Consider the following 27,476-nt stretch of genomic DNA (forward strand, 5'->3'; position numbering starts at 1 on the left):
ATGCAGGACACAATGTATGTGCGTGTGTGTGTTTGTGCATGAGTTCATATTTCTTCTTTGTCTCTCCGTGTGTTCACTGACTGTAAACAAAACAACAGCCTCACTATCTGATACAGGCGGGGTTGTATGCTTGCAGTCAACCGCAGAAAAAGCATGTCCTTGCTCTTTGACATGTCTTGGCCTGCTGTCTGATCTTTTTTAAACAAAAAAAGGCTCATCAATATGTATGGGCTGTTTATTGGGATTATTACTTTGATTGATAACAGGGAGGGTTGGAAAATGGAAAGCTATCCAACTGGAACATCTCCTTCAGCGAATTCCATTTGAGTTATGCAAGCTGGGGAAAAAGGGATGGTAAATGATGTATACACTCTTACAGAGTTAATAACTCTTTAGTTCTTTATTCGAAATTCCTTGAATCCTAAATATTTTCAAGGGTGCTGCTGCTATGTAAAAAGCACAGTGTTGGTGCCACAAACAAAGCACTGGTGTCTTTTAAAACACACTGGTGCTGCATTGGAAGCACTGGCATCACGTAACAAAAAAGAAAAAAAAACTGGTCCCATTTAAAAAGCACTGGTGTTACCTTAAAAGCACCCAGTACACTCTGTAAAGTAGTTGAGGAGTATTTGAAGGATCTGGAACCCAACCTAGGGCCCCAGGTCTACGGCGTTCGCCACTGGAATAAGGAGTAGTTGGAGATCACACAGTCGTTAGCCTCAAATTGCCAGGCCTGGTCGGCGTTTGTGAGAGACGCAGCATTGAGGATAAATGAAGCCAGCTCAACCCACCCCGGGTGAATGCTGTCAGAAGAAGAAAGAAAGAAGTAAAGTAGTTGGTGTTTGGAAGGGGATCCAGCTGTAAAAACCAAACTAAAGCAGACTATGGAACCTGGTGTAACCCCTGGCCTTGCCAGCTCTTGTCAAACTGTACATCCCATGCCAACATGGAAAATGGACACACAAGCATATACATAAACACACATATACGACGGGCTTCTTTCAGTTTCCGTCTACCAAATCCACTCACAAGGCTTTGGTCGGCCCAAGGCTATAGTAGAAGACACTTGCTCAAGGTGCCACGCAGTTGGACTGAACCTGGAACCATGTGGTTCGTAAGCAAGCTACTTACCACACAGCCACTCCTTGTGCCTAGAAAAATATGGAACGCTTCACGAATTTGCATGTCATCCTTGCGCTGTGGCCATGCTAATCTTCTCTGTATCATTCCAATTTTAGAATATGTACCGCCGTAGCTAGTACTCTTTAGCATTCAGATTTTGCTGTCAAATGTAATGCTTATTTATTATTAATGCATTACCTTTGTAGCTTTGAGATTTCAATGACGTGATTATTTATTTTTAGAGTTAAGGCGGCAAGCTGGCAGAATCGTTAGTGTATTGGACGAAATGCTTAGTGGTATTTCATCTGCTGTTACGTTCTGAGTTCAAATTCCACCGAGATCAACTTTGCCTTTCATCATTTTGGGGTCGATTAAATAAGTACCAGTTATGCACTGGGGTCGATGTAATCGACTTAATCTGTTTGTCCTTGTTTGTCCCTTCTGTGTTTAGCCCCTTGTGGGTAGTAAAGAAATAGGTATTTCGTCTGCCGCTACGTTCCGAGTTCAAATTCCGCCGAGGTCGACTTAGCCTTTCATCCTTTCGGGGTCGATAAATTAAGTACCAGTTACACACTGGGGTCGATGTAATTGACTTAATCCGTTTGTCTGTCTCTTCTGTGTTTAACCCCTTGTGGTTAGTAAAGAAATCATATATTTTTAGAGTTATATTGTAAGGTAAGTGTGAGAACTCAGATCTGTCTGGTTTGAAGATAAAATAGATTATTTTGTCTGGATATGGCTGGTTTAAATACAAAAGGGTTTAAATGTAATTGTCTGTATTTTATATAACCAACATCACACTTGTATTTGATGGTATACTTAAGAAATAACTGAAATATTTATTGCAATTTTTGTTTACTACTCTGAGTTGTCTAGAATGAAATAGCCAGAACTATGGATTAGTCACCTGTGTGTAGGCGTGTGGTTACTAAGTCTTGACAACCATCTATGACCTTGGTTTAGTACACTTTTGTTCTTATTATTTGTGACAAGTCAGTCTTGATTGAGTAATGACCTACCTTTTGATTAAAGGTGTTCCAGAGATATTCAGGCACGGTGTATCTAGAACTACAGTATTTCAAAAAGTTTTTCCCCTTATTTTGAAGAGCAATACAATGTGTATGATGGGAGATTTGGCTGTTATTTCTAACAAATCGAAGAAACTATTCAATGTTCTTTTTCATTGACTCAAGGTACTATCTTTGTCTCGAATGGAGCCAGGCCAACAAAGGTGTCTGTCTGTATGCAATTGCTTGAAATGACACAAACCAAATCTCCCTCAAATCAAACCCTACTATTCTTTGTTTTTGTTTTTTTTTAAAAAGAATATAATTGAAAATGTAATCTTTATATACGAAAAGATGGGACTGTGACATTTGTAACCTCTTTGATCATCAAGCCATGACAGCAGATGTGTGAATTTTTATAACTCTTCACCAAGCCATCTGCACATGCATTAAATTTAAAATGCTTGTACTCCAACCATGGACTGTGATATATTTACATTATTGATACCAATACAAACCAGCTGTGCTTTTTGGAAGGTATTATATAGTCTTTTGTAAGTTGATGATTCGATCGATTGTTACACAGGAATGGCTTAGTGGTTAGGGCATTCGGCTCATGATCGTAAGGTCATGAGTTCAATTCCCAGCGATGTGTTGTGTCCTTCAGCAAGGCATTTTATTTCACGTTGCTCCAGTCCACTCAGCTGGCAAAAATGAGTAGTACCTGTATTCCAAAGGGCCGGCCTTGTCACATTTTGTGTTACGCTGAATCTCCCTGAGAACTACGTTGAGGGTACACGTGTCTGTGGAGTGCTCAGCCACTTGCACGTCAATTTCACGAGCAAGCTGTTCTGTTGATTGTATCAGCCGGGACCCTCGTTGTCATAATTGACAGAGTGCTCCTCTCCCCTAAACACAGGAGTTCCACTGAGGTGCTCTCAGTAATGATGGATTTAATCATTAATTCTGAATGACTACAACATATATTTAACATATCTTTTTTTTACATCCTGATGTGTGTGTGTGTGTATCATCATCATCCTCATCATCAATATTTAACACCTGTTGTTATGCTGGCATGGAATGGACAGCTTGACAGGAATTGTGAAGGCCAGGGGCTGCACCAAGTTCCATAGTTTGTTTTGGCTTGGATTCTATGACTGGATGCCCTCCCAATGCTAACAACTCCAGAGAATGTACTGGGTGCTTTTTATGTGGCACCAGCACCAGTGCTTTAAATATGGCACCTTGATCTTAGGACCTCAATTCTGTTGTGGTGATTGGGTCTTCACAAGTACATCTATGGGCCACATAGATCAGTCCTCCATCATCTCCTTCATAAAGTTCAATGTTTTGAGATTGGTCTTTCCTGGGTCTCGCTCTTCCACAACTGTACACACACACACACACACAGACACACATGAAGAGGATTCAGGTACAATCAAGTACTTGAAAAGGTATGCACCAGATAGGGTTGGGTAATCTCTGTGGTTCTGGCCTATGGTTGGTGAGTGTCAAAATAACAGATAGGATGACATTGTGATTTTCTCTCACACACTGTCTTGCAAGACAGTGTGTGAGAGAAAATCACAATATCATAGGAGAGAAATGTGTCTGCATGGATGATGGTTCACTTGCATGGATGATGTTCCAAAGCAAGAGACCTGGAGATGCCACTATGAAAGGTTGCTAAATGAAGAGAATGAATGGGAAAAAGATAGTCTGCCAAATGTTGACCCCACAGAGGGACCAGCTATTTGAATTGACAGTAACTTGGTAGATAAAGCAATTAAGGGTATGAAGACAGGGAAAGCCCCCCTCCCCCGGCCCATCAGGAATCACTGCTGAGATGGTGTAGGCTATAGTCTTGTCACTCATATAGTTAACCAGGGGATACATGAAGGAGTCATACCCAATGACTGGTGTGGCAGCTCCATAGTCAACTGCTACAAAGGTAAAGGTGACACATTAGATAGAAATAATTACAGAGGTATCAAATTGTTGGATTAGGTGATGAAAGTCACAGAGAGAGTCATAGCCCAACTAATTAGGGAGAAAGTCAGTTTAGATGAGATGCAGTTTGGGTTTGTGCCAGGGAGAAGCACCACTGATGCTATATTTCTGGTAAGACAGCTGAAGGAGAAATTCCTAGTCTAAGATAAGCCTCTGTACTTGGCTTTTGTTGACATGGTCCCCTGATCCCTTATCTGATGGTCAGTGCAGAAAGTAGAGATAGATGAGTGGTTGGTGAGAGCTGTACAAGCCATGTACAGGGATGGCAATGAGTATAGTGAAGAATTTTGGGTAGAAGTGGGGCGTTCACCAAGGTTCATTCCACAGTCCCTTCTTGTTCATTGTCGTCCTCCAGGCAATAACAGAGGAATTCAAGACTGGCTGCCCCTGGGAGCTCCTCGATGCTGATGACCTTGCTCTAATTGCTGAGTCACTACCAGAACTAGAGAAGAAGTGTCAGGTGTGGAAGCAAGGTCTAGAATTCAAGGGTCTTAGAGTTAACCTAGCAAAAAAATCCCTTGCTATGAGATTGGTCTTTAATACTTTGTCCCATGTCACAGTCCACCTATCATGGTTTATTATTTAAGCTTGTGTTGATTCCTCCATGGTGTTGTTTAGCATTTATAATAAAATAAATACAAACAAATTATAGAAATAATAAAAGAAAAATATACAGTATAATACTGTTGCTACTTCGCGGATTTTCACCTATTGCTGGGGTTTTTGGAACATAACATACATGATAGTCGAGGGATTAATATATATATATATATAATAATAATAATAATAATATTAGGGAGTATAACTCCAAACTTACAGGGAAAAATTCAATTTAGTATTAAATCAAATGTCACAATATAAATATATAATATATAAATTAGAAAAAAAACCCACTATTATGCAATTCAAACAATGATATACATAAACCAAATCATAAATAGTTATAAAATATATTTTTATAAAACATATAACTAGATCACAAAAAGTATAAAAATGAATAATCAATATATAATATAGTTATTATATATTTACTTATTATATATTAATTATTCATTTTTATACTTTTTGTGATCTAGTTATATGTTTTATAAAAATGTATTTTATTTTTTATTTATGATTTGGTTTATGTCTATCAATGTTTGAATTGCACAATAGTGGTTTTTACTCTAATTTATATATATATATATATATATAAACAGAGGTGCAGCACAGAATTTTGTCAGTGAACAGGTTGCAGTCTCAAAGCGATGAAAATATTTTGGCAATTTAAATTTAAATGTTGAAGTGAATCTAACGGTTTTTGTGTGTTTCTTAAATGACTTATAAACACCTTGCACGCTGCAATTGTTTTCATTCCAGCATACGATCTCAGGTCAAGTCACTTGCCATGCAAGTACATCTCCGTAATATATATATATATATATATATAATATATAAAATGTATGTTTATATGTTTGGGTATAGGATGTATATGTGTAGCATAAATATGTTTGCTTCCCAACAACATGGCTCTGGGCTCAGTCCTACAGCACGGCACCTTGGACTAGTGTCTTCTACTATATCTGCAGACTGACCAAAGCCTTGTTGAATGTATTGATCTCAGTACTTTTTTTTTTTAATGCTGGTACTTACTTTATCAGTCTTCTTTGCTGAACTTCTAAGTTACGGGGACATAAACACACCAACACCACTTGTCAATCCGTGGTGGTGGTGTTGGTGAGGCGACAAACACAGACATAAAGACATACACACATAGATATGACAGGCTTCTTTCAGTTTCCATCTATCAAATCCACTCAAGGCTTTGATCAGCCTGAAGCTATAGTAGAAACACTTGCTCAAGGTGACACGCTGTGGGTCTGAACCCTGAACCGTATATGTATTATTGTATGTGTACATGTATGTGTGTAGTTGTGTTTATTACCCCCCTCCCCTCGTTTGACAACTGGTGTTGGTGTGTTTACGTCCCCGTAAACTAGCGGTTCAGCAAAAGAGATAGAATAAGTACCAGTTTAAAAAAAATAAAAGTACTCGAGTTTATTCATTCGACTAAAAATTCTTCATGACGGTGCCCCAGCATGGCCGCAGTCAGCTGACTGAAAAAGCAAAAGATCAAAGATATGATGTATAGAAACGTGTGTGTGTGTGTATATATATATATATATATTGGCTAAACTGGCAAAATGACCATTCCTAAATGCAACAACATGTATATATATATATATATATATATATATATACACACACACATACACACACACAGAGGCATGTGTGTGTGTGTGTTGATATATCATTTTGCTTGATGCTGTTTAATCTCTTGCAGACGAGTGTCCCCCGTAATGTGTTGATGTAACATGCTTCAACTCGTCCAATCATTGGTACCGGGACACACATCCTTTATAATTCTTTTAGTTGTTGTTGTTACCTCTCTCTCTCTCTCTCTCTCTCTCTCTCTCTTTCTCTTTGTCTCTTTTGTTTTACCTCATGATTTCTGAATTCTTGTTGTCTTTGTGTTCGGCAGAATCATCCAACCTTTCTTTCTCTTTTTTTTTTTTTTTTGTGGCTTTCGTTGCTCGTATGACTTCAGGTAATTAATCACACTCACACACACATGTAAACAGGTACATACATACATACACACACACACATACATACATACATACATAATACATACATGCATACATACACATACATACATAATACATACATACACACATACATACATACATACATACATACATACATACATACATACATACGCACATACATAATACATACATACGCACACACACATACATACATACGCACATACATACATACATACATACATACATACGCACACACACATAATACATACATACGCACATACATAATACATACACACACACATACATACATACGCACATACATAATACATACACACACATACATAATACATAATACGTACATATATACATACATACATACATAATACATACATACATACATACATCATACATCATACATACATAATACATACACGTGTAAACATGTACACACACAATTCGCTCGCATTCTTTTGAAGTCCTTCCATACCAGTGAATACGTTATTCAACTCTCTCTCCCTCCCTCTCTCTCTCATCTTTCTCTCTCTCTCTACCAACTTTCTCCCTCTCTCTCTCTCTGTCATAGTCACTCACGCGCAAGCACATGCACACACACACACGCCGCATTCACTCAGAAGTAAAGAAAGAAAAAAATCGAACGTTCGGCAATCTTTCTCGTCCGATTAAGGGCAGAGTGGGTGATGTCCATCCATCTCGCTGCGCTGTAAATTATTTTCTTTTCTTCAATATCGTTTGACACTTTCGGTCTCAACTTTCAGCCGGGCTAAAATATTCAACCTCGGGGCAAGGAAACTCGATACCAATCCGACAGTTATTGATTTTGCAGTACAGCAACAACCACTCAGGTTTATGATGGATAGTTCAAATAGGATACTGTCGTGTTTTATGCCTATCTTGATGGGGGCATTATCCACTTAAAGTAACCTGATATGGCTTCAACAAGGAATCGAAACCGTGTACCGACGAACTGTGTTCGCCGGGAACGTAGATCTTTACTCTGCAGCACTTGTTGCTTTTTATGGCGTATGTACCTTAAATTTTATTTCATTGCTTTAATCGTTTTATCCAAGGGTCATAAAAAAAGTACTAATATAAACGAGCGAAATCTTTATAGATAATGGTTAGTTGTTGTCTATATTTTAATTCATTACCCGTGGGAGTCATAATTAATTTCACTCGGGGGCACTCAATATTCGATGTAGATCACATACAAAATAAAAAAAAAAGAAAAGAAAACCAGCAACAAAGTTAATTGTGAAAAGAAAAAAAAATCGAAATGATAAAAGCAATATTATTGTTTTCTTTCATGATTATCGTAATTTTGATTAGAATTTCTTTTTCAATTATGTAAGAAGTTGACCTTTGTAGATCTTGGATCTCTGCCAAAATTTCATGTTGGATACCATTATAGTAATCTAACTAACCATAAATAAAAGCTACAGCTAACATTCCAACGCATTAAGGGCTTAGCTCTTTTCAGTAAGTTTTCTTTTAAATTCTTTTATTATTATTATTATTATTATTATTATTATTATTATTATTATTATTATTATTTTCGATTGATATTATTAATCATCTGCGCTGTGTCTTTGCACTGTGAGTACCCTTTTCTTATAACTGTGTCTCTTCTACCCTTTTCAGTTGCATGAAATCTCTTAATAATATCGATTTCTTTGCAACTAGTCACGAAGCCATTTCTCAGGGTAACAAACAATGCAAGTCAACTTAAATCGATACTCCCGTGTGATTTAATCTGTTAATGTTAACTGTTCAATTTAATGCCAAACTTTTTGTCCTCGCATTAATCAGTCACAGTATATTTACTGACATTTCCACTGAGAAATTTCGATACAAATTCTTTATTATCGAGTTATTGTCTAGTAACTCTATCCTGTGCTGTTCGAACGGGTCTATGATACACTGATAGATAATCGAACACCGAAAATGAAATTGCTTGGTGTTGGGATTCTCACGCTGACAAATATCAGCACACCCTTAAAAATGGGGGTAATTTTTGATGCCCCCCTTTATTAACCAGTGAGGTATGAGGGAGATGGTCGGCCTAGGAAACGCTTTTACTGGGTCGGTACTTTCGGGTTTGCTCTATAAGTCTGTATATGTTTGGAGATCTGTCGAGGGGAAACTCAAAGGTTGCCCCGGGCGCCACTCGTTCTAGGTTCACCCCTGCCCTTTATAAAAGAGAATATAAAATCGAATTTGCATCCATATAATTCTTTCTTTGTCGTGGTATTGATAAGTTTAAAAAGTTTAAAACCATCTTAACTCTGTCAAACATAGCAATTTGTCTGCCTTCTTTTGAATTATCGTGGGGCTTTCCCATCCCATATGTGAAACAGTGGTTTAGTGGATGTGGTATTAAATTTTCAGTTCAAAGATTTTGAGTTCAAATCCGCTCCAAACATTTCATTGTGTATTTAACTGGTACATTTAATTCTACTTCGTCTCAGTTCATCCAGCTGTTGAGAATAGATACCATGGGAATGTTACATGAGATAGACTGGCATTTTATCTAGGGTAGGATTATAATTTTTGTCTACTTAAATACGCAATGACAAGGTGAAGCAAAAGCCCCTAAAAACTAGTTTAGGTTTTAAAAGTATTTACATTTTAAATGAAAGACTTTGGTGTTACTCATAGCTGCAGCATAAATTGTAAGACATGCAACAAGCTGCACTCTGTGCAGCTTGTCATATGTTCATCCAAATGAGGTTACCGGTTTTGAATAATGAAAGAATTCTGTTTTAAATTCTTAGCCTTAAAAATGGCAACTGATCAACTGATAGAGACTGTTATTTAAATTGGTTTTCAAATAGTTCCTCATTTCTATATTGTAATCTTTAGTTTTGATGAATAGATTAGGAAATGATATTTACACCATAAGGTTGTGTAGTGTTAATTTATTTCAGCTTCTGTATTGAGTTTTTTTTTTGTAGGATACACTAGTTCTAGGATGTTTGAAAATGCATTGGGTTATTGGGGCATCACTGAAGATTTCATTTTTATTTTGTGGATCTAGATTGGGCATGGAGCAACATTTTTTGAAGGGGATGCATATGACATGACTCATCAAGAGTAGAGCTGCACTACTAAAAGATTTAGCATAATTTTGCATTAGGCATGCCATTTGGAAAATCCTGTGGGCTGCAGATTGTCCACAACAGGTCCAGAGCATTTTAGACTAGTCTGGTGGAGCCCTTTCCATCTCTAAGCTACTTTCCGAGTGTGATTTGAACTTGGCATGGCAGGTTAACACAACTTTAGTTAATTAAGTAGTGTTGTTGCTGCTGCTAGCAGCAGTGAGTTATTCCACGTATATACAGCCATATGGACTGAGCTATATCAGTTAATTGTTCTGACCATGGACACAAAACAGAGGCAGAAGTCATCATCACCATCATCGTTTAAGTCTGCTTTCCATGCTGGCATGGGTTGGATGGTTTGCCTGGGGACTGGCAAGCCAGGAGGCTGCACCAGGCTCTGATCTGATCTGGCAAAGTTTCTACAGCTGGATGCTCTTCCTAACGCCAACCTCTCTGAGAGTGTAGTTGGTGCTTTTTACATTCCACTGGCATGGGGGCCAGTTAGGCGGCACTGGCATCAACCATGTTCGAATGGTGTTTTTTATGTGCCACCGGCACGGGAGTCAGTCAAGCGGCACAGGTACTGACCACACTCAAGTGGTGCTTCTTATGTGCCAGTCAGGCAGCACTGGCATTGGCCACAACTACGATTTCACTTGACTCAGTTGGTCTTTTCAAGCGTAGCATATTGTTCAATGATTGAAGGATACTTTTAAAAGGGCCAGTTATGCAACACTGGCATTGGCCACGGCTATGATCTCACTTGGCTTACCAGGTCTTCTCAAGCACAGCATATCTCCAAAGGTCTTGGTTGCTTGTCATTGCCTCTGTGAAGCCCAGCGTTCAAAGGTCATACTTCACCATCTCATCCCATGTCTTCCTGGGTTTACCTCTTTCACAGGTTCCCTCCACTGTTAAGGTGTTATACTTCTTCACACAGCTTTCTTCATCCATATGCAACACATGACGATACCAGAGCAGCTGGCTCTCTTGCACACCACAACTGATGCTTCTTATGTCCAACTTTTCTCTCAGGACACTTACATTCTGTCATGTACATACACTGATATTACACATCTAGCAAAGCATACTGGCTTCATTTCTTTCAAGCCTATGCATGTCCTCAGCAGTCACAGCTTATGTTTCACTACAGTGTAGCATGTCTGTTCGCACACATGCATCATACAGTCTACCTTTCATTCTGAGGGAGAGGCCCTTTGTTACCAGAGGAGGTAGGAGCTCTCTGAATTTTGCTCAGGCTATTCTTATTCTAGCAGTTATGTTCTCAGAGCATCCATGCCCGCTACTGACTTGGTCACCTAGGTAATGGAAGCTATCTACAGCTTCTAGTTTTTCCCCTTGGTATGTGATGGGAACTGCTTTCTGTACATCTTTGGTGTTTATTGTCCCTGTGCATCTGCCACACACAAAAACTATCTTCCCAGTTAACCTTCCTTTGATATTGCTGCATCTCTTATGAACCACCAAATCACCTGCTCATCTCTGCTGTTACTGTCTACATCTCTGGATCTAGTTTTAGGAGATTTATATAAGTTTCTAACATCAGGAGAAGGTAAAACATTTTAGGAGACAGGAAAGTTGATTAAATCTGTTTTAGTTCTTGTCAGGTACTTATTTCATTTACTTGCAGGAGAATGAGAGACAGTCAGCCTTGGAGGGATTTTAAACCTTTAGCATTTAAACTGGCCATATCTGGCCTAAATAATTTCTCTTGTATGCTCAAACCAGCCAGATGTGGCTTCTCACACCTGCCCTACATTGTCATTTTTAAAATATATACAACTAGCAGTATCGCCCGGCGTTGCTTGGGTTTGTAAGGGAAATAACTATATATGCGTTTTTAGAGATGTAAAGTATAATAGCCATCTCAATATGGCTAACCACAAGGAGGGAGGTGTTACTGTAGCTTTTTACGTTCTGAGATTTAATAATAAATGTTTAGAGAGTTACTTCCCTTATATATGCCAAAAATGGGAAAAATTGATGGTAAATTTTTTTTTTAAATCGTAGACTCATCGTAGACGCGCGCTAATACCCAGAAGGGCTCGATATGAATCACGACTATAAGATACCCGGTTTTGGTTAAACTGCACCGCAAAATGTGGGAGTAGTTAGGAATCTAAATCGTAGGAGACAGACACACAACCTTACTTTTATATATTAAGATCACATCATCAAAATCTCATGATTAATTCAAAGCAATGTGAATAAATAGGCGTTACATTTGACAGGCTAATCTGAATGCCAAAGGGTTAAACCAATATAAAGCAATGCGGCTAGATCTGACAAGATAATCTTATCCAACTTTTAACTGATTCTGTCTTTATATTGTAATTTAGAAGTATGTTGACATACTAGGAGCCTCTGTGTAGTCACTTGATCTGGTAAACATAGCAGCTAAGTTCCCTGAATACACCCTGCTGGCTCAAGAAAAGAAAAAAAAAAGGAAAGACACATTGGATGATATAGTCTCTGATATACAAAACGATAGGGTGGTTATGGTTGGAGTGCTTTTCTATGATAGTGATGCTTGTTTACAACTACTGCATAATGTCAATAGGCACAAACATATGCATGTGTACACACATATGATGGGCTTCTTTTAGTTTCCATCTAGCTGTGCTATAATAGAAGACACTTGTCCAAGGTGCCACGCAATGAGACTGAACCCAGTATCATGTGGTTGGGAAGCAAACTTCTTACAACACAGCTATTCCTATGTCCACACAAACATATATATATATGTGTATGTAATCAAAATAAGCAACAAGAATGACTCCGGTAATTAGGTACGATCGTTTCGTACTACATCATTTTATTAAATGTTGTAAGTATTACAACAGATTTAAGATGCTGAGTACTCATCAGCCAATTATAGAGGTTTTCCATTAATACAAAAATTTTCAAATCAAGTGGCAACATTATAGAGAAGGTAGATACATAGACAAAGATGTGGATTTAAATTTTAAGAACATATGAGGTAGTGAAGTCCTTCCATATGTATGTATGTATCATTGGACACTAAACTCTGCTTGCGAAGACCTGTTGAGGCAAGTGAAATCAAAATCAAATTCGATGATTGGCATCTGTGCTAGTGGAACGCTAAGAGCACCAACCGAGTGTGATTGTTGCCAGAGCAGCTGACTGACTTCCGTGCCAGTGGCACATAAAAAGCACCACTCAAGCGTGATCGTTACCAGCGTCGCCTTACTAGCACTTGTGCAGGTGACATGTGAAAAAGACATTTGAGCGAGGTTGTTGCCAGTGCCACTGAACTGGCTCCTATGCAGGTGGCATGTAAAACACCATTTGAGCATGGCCGTTGCCAGTACTGCCTGACTGACCCATGTGCCGGTGGCACATAAAAGCACCCACTACACTCTCAGATTTGTTGGTATTAGGAAGGGCATCCAGCTGTAGAAACTCTGCCAGATCAGATTGGAGCCTGGTGCAGCCATCTGGTTCACCAGCCCCCAGTCAAATCGTCCAACACATGCTAACATGGAAAGCAGACGTTAAATGATGATGATGATGATGATGTAGTTTATTGATTTTAGTCTTTGAACTGCAATCATATTGGGGTTCTGTCTTAAAGCATTTACTTGATTTCTACTACTCATTCCAGTCACCTACTTATTTTCTCAATAAGTATGTGTGTGTGTGTGTGTGTATGTGCGTGTGTGTGTAGCTCTATGTGTGTGTGTACTATTTAGTGATACTTGTTATCATTTATATAAAGTTGAATTATACTTGCTTAGTTTTGCCCTTTGCTTCCCATGGTGCATAGGCCATTGATACCTTTTTTTCCCTCCCCTGGTGCGCTTGACTCTGGGGTGTCATTTTTGCTTCTCTCTATTTGGACCCTTGCTTTTCCAGCTGTGTTTCAGTATGCCATCTTCAGCTACTTTTAGAGTGTCTCCCTTGTGGGTTTCCCCAGGTGGTCAGAAAGGGAGTCCGCCTTATCTTCCTTGCGGATTTCGTTGCGCCATGTCATGTTTCCTTTGAGGGAAGTCCTTCGTCTCCCAGGTCCTGTTGGTTTTGAATATTCATTAATGCTTCACTAACTCTGCTTTTATTTTATTTTTTCTAGGTAGGGGTTTTGGTCCCATGCAAACTCATTATCTCTGAGAAGTGTTGATCCATAATAGTATTTTTGGTGTCCACACAACTGGTACCTCTGCTGGTAGCATGTAAAAGCACCCATTACACTCTTGGGTTGGTTGGCATTAGGAAGGGCATCCAGCTGTAGAAACTATGCCAAATCTGACTGAAATCTGGTGCAGCCCCTCAGCTTACCAGCCCTGGTCAAACCATCCAACCCCTGCCAGCATGAACAACAGATGAGGATGATGATATATATTTATATATATATATAGAGAGGTGTGTGTATATATATATATATTTGTATATATGTATTTGTATAAACATACGGATATATATGTGTGTGTATGTATATGTATGCATATATATATATATATATATATATATAATATATATATATATATATATATATATATATATATATATATTGTCGACAGAGCGTTAGCACCTTGAGAGAAATGTTGTACCTAAGAAGCATCAGTTGTGGTGTGCAAGAGAGACGATTGCGCTGGTATGGTCATGTGGCGAGAATGGATGAAGATAGGTGTGTGAGAAAGTGCCAATCCCTAGCAGATGAGGGAACCCGTGGAAGAGGTAGACCCAGGAAAACCTGGGACGGGGTGGTGAAGCACGACCTTCGAACTTTAGGCCTCACTGAGGAAATGACCAGAGACCGAGACCTTTGGAAATATTCTGTACGTGAGAAGACCAGGCAGGACAAGTGAGCCCAGCCCACTTATGAATGCCTTTCGTCCCTTGGACACAAAGACCGGTTGAGGCAAGCGAAGTCGATATAGAACCTCATCCGACGACAGACACCCATGCCAACCCCCCATGCTTGCGAAGACATGTTGGGGCAAGCGAAATCGAAATCGAAACCGAATTGAACCAGCCAGGATCCCTGGCCTGGTGGTACGTAAAAAGCACTATCCGACTCGTGGCCGTGGCACGTAAAATACTCCAATGCGACCGTACGACAGGCACCCATGCAACCCCCTTTGCTTGTGAAGACATGTTGGGGCAAGCGAAATTGAAATCGAATTGAACCAGCCAGGATCCCTGGTCTGGTGGTACGTAAAAAGCACTATCCGACTCGTGGCCGTGGCACGTAAAATACTCCAATGCGACCGTACGACAGGCACCCATGCCAACCCCCTTTGCTTGTGAAGACATGTTGGGGCAAGCGAAATCGAAATCGAATTGAACCAGCCAGGATCCCTGGTCTGGTGGTACGTAAAAAGCACTATCCGACTCGTGGCCGATGCCAGCACCGCCTCGACTGGCTTCCGTGCCGGTGGCACATAAAATACACCAATCTGACCGTGGCCGTTGCCAGCCCCGCCTGGCACCTGTGCAGGTGGCACATAAAAAGCACCCACTACACTCACGGAGTGGTTGGCGTTAGGAAGGGCATCCAGCTGTAGAAACATTGCCAGATTAGACTGGAGCCTGGTGCAGCCTTCTGGCTTCCCAGAACCCCGGTCGAACCGTCCAACCCATGCTAGCATGGAGAACGGACGTTAAACGACGATGATGATGATGATGATGAGAATAACAAAGTAGTCAAAATGTTGGATGATTATATACATTTTTATTTACATTTTTAGCACTTTGCATATATATGTATGTGCTTATATATATATATATATATATATAGGTAAATATGTGTTTATATGTTTATATATATATATGTAAATGTGTGTGTGTGTGTGTACATATGTATACATTTTTGGGATTGGATTGCCTATGTTCAGTCCACAGCAGGATGAAGGTCTCAGCATGATCTCCACTGAGATTATACTGGTTTGATGAGCCAACTCTGTCACACTGGTTTGACATGGAGATGCAGTTTTTACATTCTTTGTGAGGAGCAGTTAAGTTGTTTACATTGGCTCTGCAAAGTCAACCTCAGTGGAATTTGAACTCCGAACGTAACGAAAGACTAAATACCGCTAAATATTTTGCCCAGTGTGTTAACGATTTTGCCAGCTCACTACCTGTATACATATTCTTTTATATTTTTACCTGTTTCAGTCATTCGTCTGTGGTCATGCTGGAGCACGGCCTTGAAGGGTTTTCGTCGAACAAATAGACCCTGGGACTTATTATTTCTTTTAAAGCTTAGTACTTATTCCATTGGTCTCTTATACTGATCTGCTAAGTTACAGGGATGTAAAGACACTAACACTGGTTGTCAAGTGGTGATGGGGTATAAACACAGACACAAACACACCCACACAGATATTTACATTATATATATATATATATATATATATATATAAACAATTGCAGCGTGGAAGGTGTTTATAAGCCATTTAAGAAACACACAAAAGCCGTTCGATTCACTTCAACATTAAGTTTAATTTTTAGCGACGAAAATATTTTGACAAATTAAACTTAAATATTGAAGTGAATCGAACGGCTTTTGTGTGTTTCTTAAATGGCTTATAAACACCTTCCACGCTGCAATTGTTTTCGTTTCAGCACACGATCTCAGATCAAGTTACTTGCTATGCGAGTACATCTCCATAAATATATATATATATATAATATATATATATATTATATATATATATATTATATATATATATATATCATAATTATTTGAGGGAATATTATTCCTAACTTACAGGGAAAAATTCAATTTAGAAATACTAAATCAAATTTCACAAAATATAATATATATAAAAATTAGTATATATTCTATCAAATATATACGTTTTTATTATTATTTTGCAATTTACTTAATCATTGGTATTTTATTGTTATTTTAATTTTAATATTTCTATTATATGTAATTTTCTAGATGGTGTAAGTTAATTGTTCATTTTGAATTGATAAAAGATGTTTTTTTCTAATTTATATATGTGCCCCAGCATGGCCACAGCTCATTAGCTGAAACTGGAAAAATCAAAATCAATCATATATATTTGTTGGGGTTCTTTCAGTTTCTCTATTAGATGCACTCACAAGGCATTGATCGGCCTGATGCTATAGTAGAAGACACTTGCCCAAGGTACCATGCAGTGGGACTGAACATGGAACCATGTGGTTTGGAAGAAAGCTTCTTACATACGTACATATATTTATGTATATGTATATATATATATATATATCTGTTTGTATATCTTTGTGTTTGTATTGTGTTTGTTCTCCTCCAACGCTTGACAACCAGTGTTGACTTGTTTATGTTTCCATAACTAAATTTGACATAAGTGATCAATAGAATAAATACCTGGCATTGAATTGAACGCTGGGGTCAGTTTGTTTGACTAGACCTTCCAAAGGAGTGCCCCAGCATGGCTGCTGTTCAATGACTGAAACAAGTTTAAAAAAAAAAAGCCAGGCTCAGTATTTCTCTGTGTTTCACGTTACTAAATAATGCAGCTGTCAATATCTGGCAAAAGTATGTTGTTACTATGTTAACTATGTGTGCTAATGTATTTCTCTTGCATTTCGGTTTTAAGGCTACTGATTAAAATTTTCTACACATATCCTGTTGCTCATTTACCAAAACAGTTGACAAGCTAAACAGAGAAACAGAAAGAAAGAGAACGAGAGAGAGAGAGAGAGAGAAAAGGGAAAGAGAACTGAGCTGCATAGTTGGTATGCAAATAACTTTGTAGAAAACCAAAATTTCTGAAGACAAAAAAGAAACAAAAAATTATATCCTAGCTTCTGCAGTTACTGAGAAACCAGAGCGGGCATTGAAACAATCAATCAATTAATTGATCAATCAAGCAAACAGACTTGTTAAAAGCTGTAGAACCTAATTATTTGGTTGTTAGGGGTGCACAATGACGGTATTTTTGATGGATGTATAGACTGATGTAGGGGCAAGAGAGGGAGAGAGAGAGAGAGAGAGAGAAGGAGAGACCTATTTAAAGTGATAAAACGTCTGGGAAAAAGGTGTTATTTTGTTTAATGTATTGTTTAGATAATTCCTTACAAAAGGGCTCCCATGGAAATGACTAATTACTTTTGGTGTTATGTTGAATTTTTATTGAATGTGGCTGTGGTAAGAAGTTTGCTTTCCAACCACATGGTTCTGTGTTCAGTCCCACTGTTTGGCACCTTGGACCCTGGGCAAGTATCTTCTGCTATCGCCTCCAGCCAACCAAATCCTTGTGAGTGGATTTGGTAGATGGAAACTGAAAGAAGCAAGTTGTATGTGTGGTGTGTGTGTGTGTGTATATATATATATATATATATATATATATATATATATATATATAACTAGCAGTATCGCCCGGCGTTGCTCGGGTTTGTAAGGGAAATAACTATATAAGCATTTTTAGTGAGTTATAGCCAAAAAATAACAAAAAAATGCATTAAAAATGGAAAAAAAATTATGGTAAATTTTTTTTAAAATCGTCGACTCATCGTAGACATTTTTAGAGAGTTACTTCCCTTATATAATAGCGAAAAAATGCATTAAAATAGAAAGAAATGGTGGTAATTTTTTTTTTAAATCGTAGACTCATCGTAGACGCACGCTAATACCCAGAAGGGCTCGATATGAATCACGACTATAAGATACCCGGTTTTGGTTAAACTGCACCGCAAAATGTGGGAGTAGTTAGGAATCTAAATTGTAGGAGACAGACACACAATTTGACTTTTATATATAAAGATATATATGCCTAAACACTGCTTGACACTAATATTTTGGTAATATATATACACACATATATATATATGTGTGTCTGTGTTTCCCACCATTTGACAACTGACGTTGATGTGATTGTGTCCCTGTAACTTAGCAGTTCGACAAAAGAGATTGTTAGAATAACTATCGAGGCATGGCCTCAGTCCAGTGACTGAAATAAGGAAAAGAGTAAGATAAGGCTAAGTTATACACAAGTAAGTTGTTTAGCCCCAGGTCAACCCTGATTAATCAGATCTATGATCAAAGAATTCCAAACCATGACCATCCCATCTTTTAGAGATATAATGGGCTAGATATTTTAATGTGTTGTTTCCTTTCTTAAGCTGGTAGGGTGTGATTTGAGAAAGATTTGGCTGCTATTTCTTGCTGGTTGTGCAATTGTTTAGAGTAGAGATGAGGACTTTTTAGAACTGCAGTGAATTGCAAACACACATGACTGGGAAGGTGGGGGGTCCACCTGTATTGAGGAGAATTATGAAACTTACCATAACATATTATCCCCATCATCATTGGGATCTTTTCGGTTTGACTGGTAGTTTTTTAAAAATAATTTCTACGTAACTAAAAGATTTTAAACTTCGTATACTGGTAGAATGTGTTTATAAAACATCTTTTTCTCTTGGCTTTATTGAGAAAATTCTATAGTTTGTAAGATATTTGTTGTTTTTCTTCTTCAATTTCTGCAATTTCAACCAATCATTGACGTCTATTGAGGTAAAAAACATTCTGTACCGTATGAATATGTCCCTCGTTTAAGAAACAGATTGGGTTTATTTACATTTGTGAAGAAAAAAAGATACCCTTCTCCCCACCCCCAACCCTAACCCTAAAACAGATTGAAATGCAATAGATCGATACTAGGGTCATAATTATGGGTGACAATTTCATATGACACCGCTAGAAAAAACTGCCGTTCAAACCAAAAAGATCCCATCATTGTTTTATTTTTCACTTTTCCATGCTAGCATAGGTCTGATGGAGTCTATTGGAGCAGATTTTCTATGGACAGATGCCCTTCCTGTTGTCAACCTTCTCCTGATTCCAAGAAAGGTAATATTTCCCCATAGCTAGTCATGTTTTCACAGAATACTAGAAATGAACAACACTGCTTGTATGACAGTCATTTACAACTATCACACGATAGCAAAACAAGGCAACACACACACACACACACACACACACACACACACACACACACACACACACACACACATACATGTATGCATATATGACGGACATCTTTCAGTTTCTGCCTCTGAAATCCACTTACAAGGTTTTGGTTGGCCCAGGGTTACAGTTGAAGTCACTTGTCCAAGGTGTCACACAGTGAGATTGAACTCCTAACCATGTGGTTAGGAAGTAAGCTTCTTAACCACATACCTATGCCTGTGACTTTAATCTAAAAGTTCATGGGTATGGAACTTATATTTGTTTTGATTTGAAGGCTTAAACATTTTTCTGTTTCCAAATTTTATCAGTGGACAGTTTACAATTAGCATGCAGACCAAATTTCACATGTAGACAAAGGGTTCTCTAGCTCCTGTTGTAGAAGTTCCCTCATAAACAAGAAAGTTCACATCTTGTGTGTTGGATGTAGATTGCTTGCTCAATAAATAATGCTGAATTCAGAGACAGTAATATTAGTTTCAATTTTTGGCACAACGCCAGCAACTTTAGAGGAAGGGCTATGTCAATTACATTGACCCCAGTGCTCAAGTGGTACTTATTTTATTGACCCTGAAAGGATGAAAGGCAAAGCTGACCTTGGTGAAATTTGAACAGTTGTGGCTGTGTGGTAAGAAGCTTGCTTCCCAACCACATGATTCCAGGTTCAGTCTCACTGCGTGGCACCTTGGGCAAGTGTCTTCTACTATAGCCTCGGGTCAGCCAAAGCCTTGTCAGTGGATTTGGTAGACAGAAACTGAAAGAAGCCCCATGTATATATCTATGTGTGTATGTGTTTGTGTGTCTGCATTTGTCCCCACATCACCACTTGACAACCGGTGTTGGTGTGTTTACATCCCTGTAACTTAGTGGTTCAGCAAAAGAGACCAATAGGATAAGTACTAGGCTTAAAAAATAAATCCTGGGGTTGATTTGTTCGACTAACACCCTTCAAGGCAATGCTCCAGCATGGCTGCAGTGAAATGACTGAAAGAAATAAAGGTATAAAAAGAATGGACGGAATACTGCTAAGCATGTTGCCTGGTATAATAATGGTTCTGCCAGCTTGCTATCTTTTCAGATACATTAATATTATAATGTTCAACAAGTTGGCAAACTGACAGAGTCTTCACTGCCAGACGAAATGCTTAACGGCATTTTGTTTGTCTTTATGTTCTGAGTTCAAATTCCACTGAGGTTGACACAGCTTTTCATCCTCTCGGGGGTTGATAAAATAAGTACCAGTTAATCACTGGGGTTGATGTAATCGTCTTACCCCTCTCCCGAAATTACTGGCCTTTTAGCAAAATTTGAAACCAATATAATGCTCAGCTTTTAACCCTTTCCCTGTGTTTCACATGTGTTACCTGTGAAACACAGAATATATTTCTCTGGCTTCCATGCATCATCATACAATATATCTAATGTTTTTCAATTACCAAAGTATCTTGGGGACTTATGAAATGAAAGTTTAGCATATCTGATATCCTCACTGTTTGAGAAACACAATAAGAATGATCTCGTTTGAGATTACGGCCATCTTTGGCTGGTTTGACCCTGTTGTGTCCACTGATCTGATTGGTTGGCATCTAGCGCAGTTTGTCTCCCTACTTATTTCGCGCCAGAGTATAAAGGCAACCAATCACGGCCTTTGGATAAGGCCTGCTTGATTTGAGCCATCTAAACCCCTTAAATAGGTTAGATTTTCATTATTCTTCGTCTTTCGACTCCAGACCTTTTTAAGGCCTAGTCACTGACCACAGAGCTACTCAGCCATGTTCCAGTTACAGCGACAGACGACCAGTCAGCCAGCTCTGCTATTGCTCCAGCTATGAAGACGCTATTATATACCAGCAACAGACAGAACATTTTCTATCTCCGCTGCCGTCATCACCATCATCGTACTCCAACTTTACGCCGTCTACACCATTCGTCGCCATTACCACTGCCAACTTCAAATATGTACACACCAACTCCTTACGTATGGCCGTATAATCCTACAAAAGCTTTATATTAGTCAGAAAAAATAAAACAAGTGCTAATTAAAGTCGATAACAAATATTGACACTTAAGATAAACTTACAAAAATGCTTTGGAAATGCAAACGATTAATGTCACTTTTTTTTTTCATGTAGCTCACATATAAGATAGAACTTATATGTTGCAAGAAAACATAGACAGCAGAGTCTGTTAGTAAGATTGGTCTTTTAACTTGAAGTTCAGTGTGAGCTAGTATGAAACTTTAACCCTTTTGTACAAACCCACCTGAGATTGATTGCCCCTGGTTCAATGATGCTAAATTCTTTATTTAGATTGATCTGAATTAAAACTGTTTATCAAAACTTCAAGCTAATTTATGTTCCAATACCAGCTTAATTTTAACAAAACTGATTTACAAAATTATTCATGATTTTGAAATTAATTTAAATAGAAGTAGTATATTTCAACAGAAACATAGTAACAAAATAGTTAACTGGGCCACATTAAACTATTTCAAACTTAAAATCTTCAAAGCCACAGTTGAACCAGTTCTACTATATGGCTCAGAAACCTGGATGTTATCAAAGAAGCTTGAGAGGCGGTTGGATGGAACCTACACCTGCCTCTTATGAGAGCTCAAAATCTCTCGTGGAAGCGTCATCAAACCAAAGTACAAATATATGGGAAACTACCACCTGTGTCATCTGTTGTGAAAGGTAGGAGAGTTCAGTTTGCTGGACATTGTTGTAGCGCTGAAAACGAGGTGATTTCTACTCTTCTCCTCTGGAAACCATCTGCTCGCGATACCAGAGGGTGCACACTCTCCTACCCTGATGTAATCTCCAGGGATACAGGCATCCAGCAACAGGACCTCCGTAATGCTGTGGTGGACCATGAAGTCTGGCGTAACATAGTAAATTCCATTTTCTCGACCACGGTCGAACAATGACGATGATGGTTTCATGATTACTATTGAATGTTATATATATTACCTATGGTTGGCTGCATGATTAAGAAGTTCAGTTCTCAGCCATGTAGTTTCAGGTTCAGTCCCACTGTATGACACCTCGGGACTGACCAAAGCCTTGTGAGTGGTTTGGTAGATGAAATTTGAAAGAAACCCATTGTATGTGTGTGTGTGTGTGTGTCTCTCTTGTCTTGGCATAGCATGGTAGTTGTAAGAGATGTAAATAAGTGTCACCATCATACAATCATCGTTCGTTTCTAATCTTCTGTGAAAACATGTCTGTCGGACCATGGGGAAATATTATCTTGTTTGGAAACAGGTGAGGGTTTGTGACAGGAAAGGCGTCCAACCATAGAAAATCTGTCTCAGTGAATTCTGTCTGATATTTGCAAGCATGGGAAAGTGGATAATTAAACTGATGTTGGTGATTGAAACTGATCAAGAAAATAGAGGAATTTTGTAAAATAACTAACTTATCTATAATTTAGCTGATGTCTCAAGCATTGTGAATAAGAGTTTCTGACATAAAATGTCAAAAGAAAGTTTTAATTTAAATTATGGTAAAGCAAAAGGCCCTATTGTTTGAATAGAACCAAAAGTGGTGTCAGGCAGATTAAAGATTGCTGGTTTAGCTGCTGATAAGATGCTAATTTCCAGATGGCATCAGGCACTTCAGTCATATTCCTCATCATTATCATTGTTTCAACATCTACTTTTCCATGCTTTCTTGGGTCAGACAGAGTTTATTGAGGTAGACTTTCTATGGAAGGGTGCCCTTCCTGGTGCCCACTCTTACCTGTTTCCAAGCAAAGTAATATTTCCCTATGGTCAGATATACTCTCACAGAATATCGGGAATGAATGACACCGCTTGTATGACAGTGACACTTGTTTACATTTATCATGTTATGTCAAGACAAGGAGACATAAACATACACATGCTCACACACACTCGGCTTCTTTCAGTTTCCATGTACCAAATTCACTTACAAGGCTTTGGTCAGACCGGAGCTATAGTAGAAGATGCTTACTCAAGGCATGCCACTCACTGGTACTGTGGAGGCACATGGCCTAGTGGTTAGAGCAGTGGACTCGCGGTCGAGGGATCACGGGTTCGAATCTCAGACCGGGCGATGTGTGTGTTTATGAGCAAAAACACCTAAGCTCCACGCAGCTCCAGCAGAAGGTAATGGCGAACTTCTGCTGACTCTTTCGCCACAGCTTTCCCTCACTCTTTCCTCTTGCAGCTTGCAGCTCAACTGTGATGGACTGGCATCCCGTCCAGGTGGGGAACCTATACGCCATGGAAAGCGGGAAACCGGCCCTTATGAGCCAGGCATGGCTCAAGAAGGAACAAACAAAAATAACTCACTCGTACTGAACCTGCGTCCACTTGGTTGGGAAGCAAACTTCTTCACTACTCAGCTATGCTTGTGGATATCAGTGAAAATTTGCCTTCCCGAATATATTGGAAGCTAGAAACCTAAGTTAAGCACCAGCTTTCAGTTTTCTGATGTAAAGTGGACAAAAGATACCCCCCACCATTATTTCTCTCCTAGATTAGATGCCAGTTTAGTGCATGTAACAATCCCAGATAATCTGGTATTAATTCCTGATAGCCAAGTGAACTTAGGCATTGTAAAAATATATCTCCGGAAGTATAACAGAACGTCAGTAGAGTGTTTGAATTTATTGCCCATAAGCCACTATTTCACTGACTTATCCTTTTAGTCATAGTGCTGCCATCCATGCCCTCCTGTCTTTTCAGGCATAATGTCTATGTCTGTCCTGTGTGTTTAGAAATGCATATAGTGTATATAAGACTTTTTCTGTCCAATGTGTATGTAAGTGTATATAGTGCATATATAACTACACTTGTCCATTGTGTGTGTGTGTGTATATATATATATATATATATATATATTACGGAGATGTACTTGCAGAGCAAGTGACCTGATCTGAGATCGTGTGCAGGAACGAAAACAATTGCAGCGTGGAAGGTGTTTATAAGCCATTTAAGAAACACACAAAACTGTTAGATTCACTTCGACATTTAAATTTAATTTGTCAAAATATTTTCGGCACTTTGAGACAGCGACCTATTAACTGACAAAATTCTGTGCTGGATATAAACAATTGGATTTTGGCCTAACTGGCCAACATCCTACCTATTGATTTAGCTGTCTTTGACTCAAGCCAGTGACGGAGCTTCTACGTACTCAATCAACTTGCTAGCAACAGCATTACAAATCTCTGTTAACCTTTTTGTTACCATATTTCTGATGAAATATACAGCCTTTGTTTCACTTCATTTTAAAAATTAATGATGAATTTACTAAAATAAACTTTGTCATTAGTAAGCTGGTGTTTGGAAACTAAATTACCTTGAAGCTTTGATGTAAGGTTTTAATTTAAATCACTTAAAAAAAAAAAAGCAAGAGTAATCTTGAGCAGATTGCTATCAAAAGGCTTAAATCACATCTATCGTCTTAGAACAACAGATGTTTATATTGAAAACTGTGGTCCTAGTTGCACTGAAACTGTGAAACAGACCTGATGGTCATGACTGGATCATAGATTTGTTCAGTCAAAGCTGACCTGGGACTAAAGAATAACATTAATTGGATGGAAGCACTCCGTCGGTTACGACGATGAGGGTTTCGGTTGATCCGAATCAACGGAACAGCCTGCTCGTGAAATTAACGTGTAAGTGGCTGAGCACTCCACAGACACGTGCACCCTTAACGTAGTTCTCGGGGATAATCAGCGTGACACAGAGAGTGACAAGGCCGGCCCTTTGAAATACAGGTACAACAGAAACAGGAAGTAAGAGTGAGAGAAAGTTGTGGTGAAAGAGTACAGCAGGGAGCACCACCATCCCCTGCCGGAGCCTCGTGGAGCTTTAGGTGTTTTCGCTCAATAAACACTCGCAACGCCCGGTCTGGGAATCGAAACCGCGATCCTATGACCGCGAGTCCGCTGCCCTAACCACTGGGCCATTGCGCCTCCCAATAACATTAATCACTCCTTACTAAAAAGGAAACTGCTATCCCTTGCTTCCAGTTACACTGTTTTTATATTTACCTCTGTGTGTGATGCGTGTATTCATCCCTCCCTCCTCTCATAAACGATTTACAAATTTAACAATCTTTCAGTGATCTTAAATTAATTATAATTTTTCTTTCTCTTCTGATAATAACATAGAAATGAAATGAAAGATCTGAAATTTCCCAGTGTTCGGACTGTTCTTTGGGATCGAGCCAGCCAAGGTCCAGCTGTTAATGTTGATATATCTTCTTTCAGGTAACTATTATTATTATTATTATTATTATTGTTATTGTTATTGTTATTATTGTTATTGTTATTATTGAGTGAGAGAGCAGAGCATGCCATCAAAGTGACATTGGGATACAAATATATGAAGCCCAATATACCCATCATTTCTACCCGTCTGATAAAGGTGCACCAGGCACATGCATCACAATGATGTGTGCACAACATGGTGGCCTCATATCAAGATAAACAGTGCATGACCTTGCAGGTGGGGCCCAGTTAGAATTTCCTTCAGGTCAAGTGTCCCATCCTGCTGAATAAGGGTTGTTTAAGGAAGATGATCAAAACATTCATGTTTCTAGAGGTGAATTACTCAAACACCCAAAGAATCCTTTTCAACACATGGCTATGATGCTCCCCTACTACTCCTGCTCCTCGTGATCAGAGATGCACATATCGTCAGCTACTAAGGGCAGTTGCTTGGTTAAGGTCAAGCAACCGACATTGAGCAGAATATTTGCTGTGGCCCATTTTTTACACTGAGACAAAACATGTACATGATAATATTTCCAATCAGTTAAAATCACAAACCACGAGAGCCACTGCCTGGTTCTGTCTCGTTTCCACTGAGATCAATGTAAATCCTTAAAAATGTTTTAGCCCGAAGGCCGCGGCCATGCTGGGGCACCACCGCTGTAATTGAATAAATACTCCAAAATGTTAGGCCTTGTGCCTATAGTAGAAGGAATTGAAATTATTTATACTGGTGGTGGTGGTGGGTGAAGGTGTATGATCTTGTGGCTAGGTTCAATCCCCACACTGGGTGGTGTGTTATGTTCTTGAGCAAAACACTACATTTCACATTGCTCCAGTCCTCCTTTCAATCAGGTGGCAATGTTGACCTGCTCGCCTAGCCAACAGGATGGTGTCATTCGAAGGCTAAATCGATGCAAAGTGCATTGTGACCAGCAATGTGTAACAACATCTGATAGTCCTGTCGGTCATGTGATTATAGTAGGGAGAGTTAGTAACACCCGAGTAGCGAGCTAAAATATCTTGCAGTACTTGAATACTCATTTAAATTCTGCTACGATTGATTTTATAATTCAACTTTGCAGGGTTGAGAAAAATTAATAGAAAAATAACAAACAAACCCTAAAACAAAAGACCACCACAAATTATTATGTTTTAGAGTCAATTTAATTGACTATACCTCTTCTTTATTGTTATTTGAGGAAATTGTTTTTATTATCTCTTTTATTGTGCCGGTGGCACGTAAAAAGCACCCACTACACTCTTGGAGTGGTTGGCATTAGGAAGGGCATCCAGCTGTAGAAACTCTGCCAGATCAAGATTGGAGCCTGGTGCAGCCATCTGGTTCGCCAGCCCTCAGTCAAAATCGTCCAACCCATGCTAGCATGGAAAGCGGACGTTAAACGATGATGATGATTGT

At 38.8% G+C, this 27,476-nt stretch overlaps 1 protein-coding gene and 1 non-coding gene across 2 annotated transcripts in view; one reads left to right on the forward strand and one right to left on the reverse strand.

Moving 5' to 3' along the window:
• Positions 1-27,476, forward strand: part of LOC115218489 (SCL-interrupting locus protein-like) — a 141,405-nt gene that overhangs the window by 34,766 nt on the left and 79,163 nt on the right. Inside the window, exon 2 of the mRNA XM_036508145.1 lies at positions 25,955-26,053. Coding sequence (XP_036364038.1) covers positions 25,955-26,053 — 99 coding nt within the window. The remainder of the gene's footprint in view (positions 1-25,954; positions 26,054-27,476) is intronic.
• On the reverse strand, positions 1,156-1,262 carry LOC115218715. The gene has a single exon (XR_003882260.1). It is a non-coding gene; the product is annotated as a U6 spliceosomal RNA (small nuclear RNA).

Source organism: Octopus sinensis, linkage group LG13, assembly GCF_006345805.1.
Source record: "Octopus sinensis linkage group LG13, ASM634580v1, whole genome shotgun sequence".
NCBI lineage: Eukaryota > Metazoa > Mollusca > Cephalopoda > Octopoda > Octopodidae > Octopus > Octopus sinensis.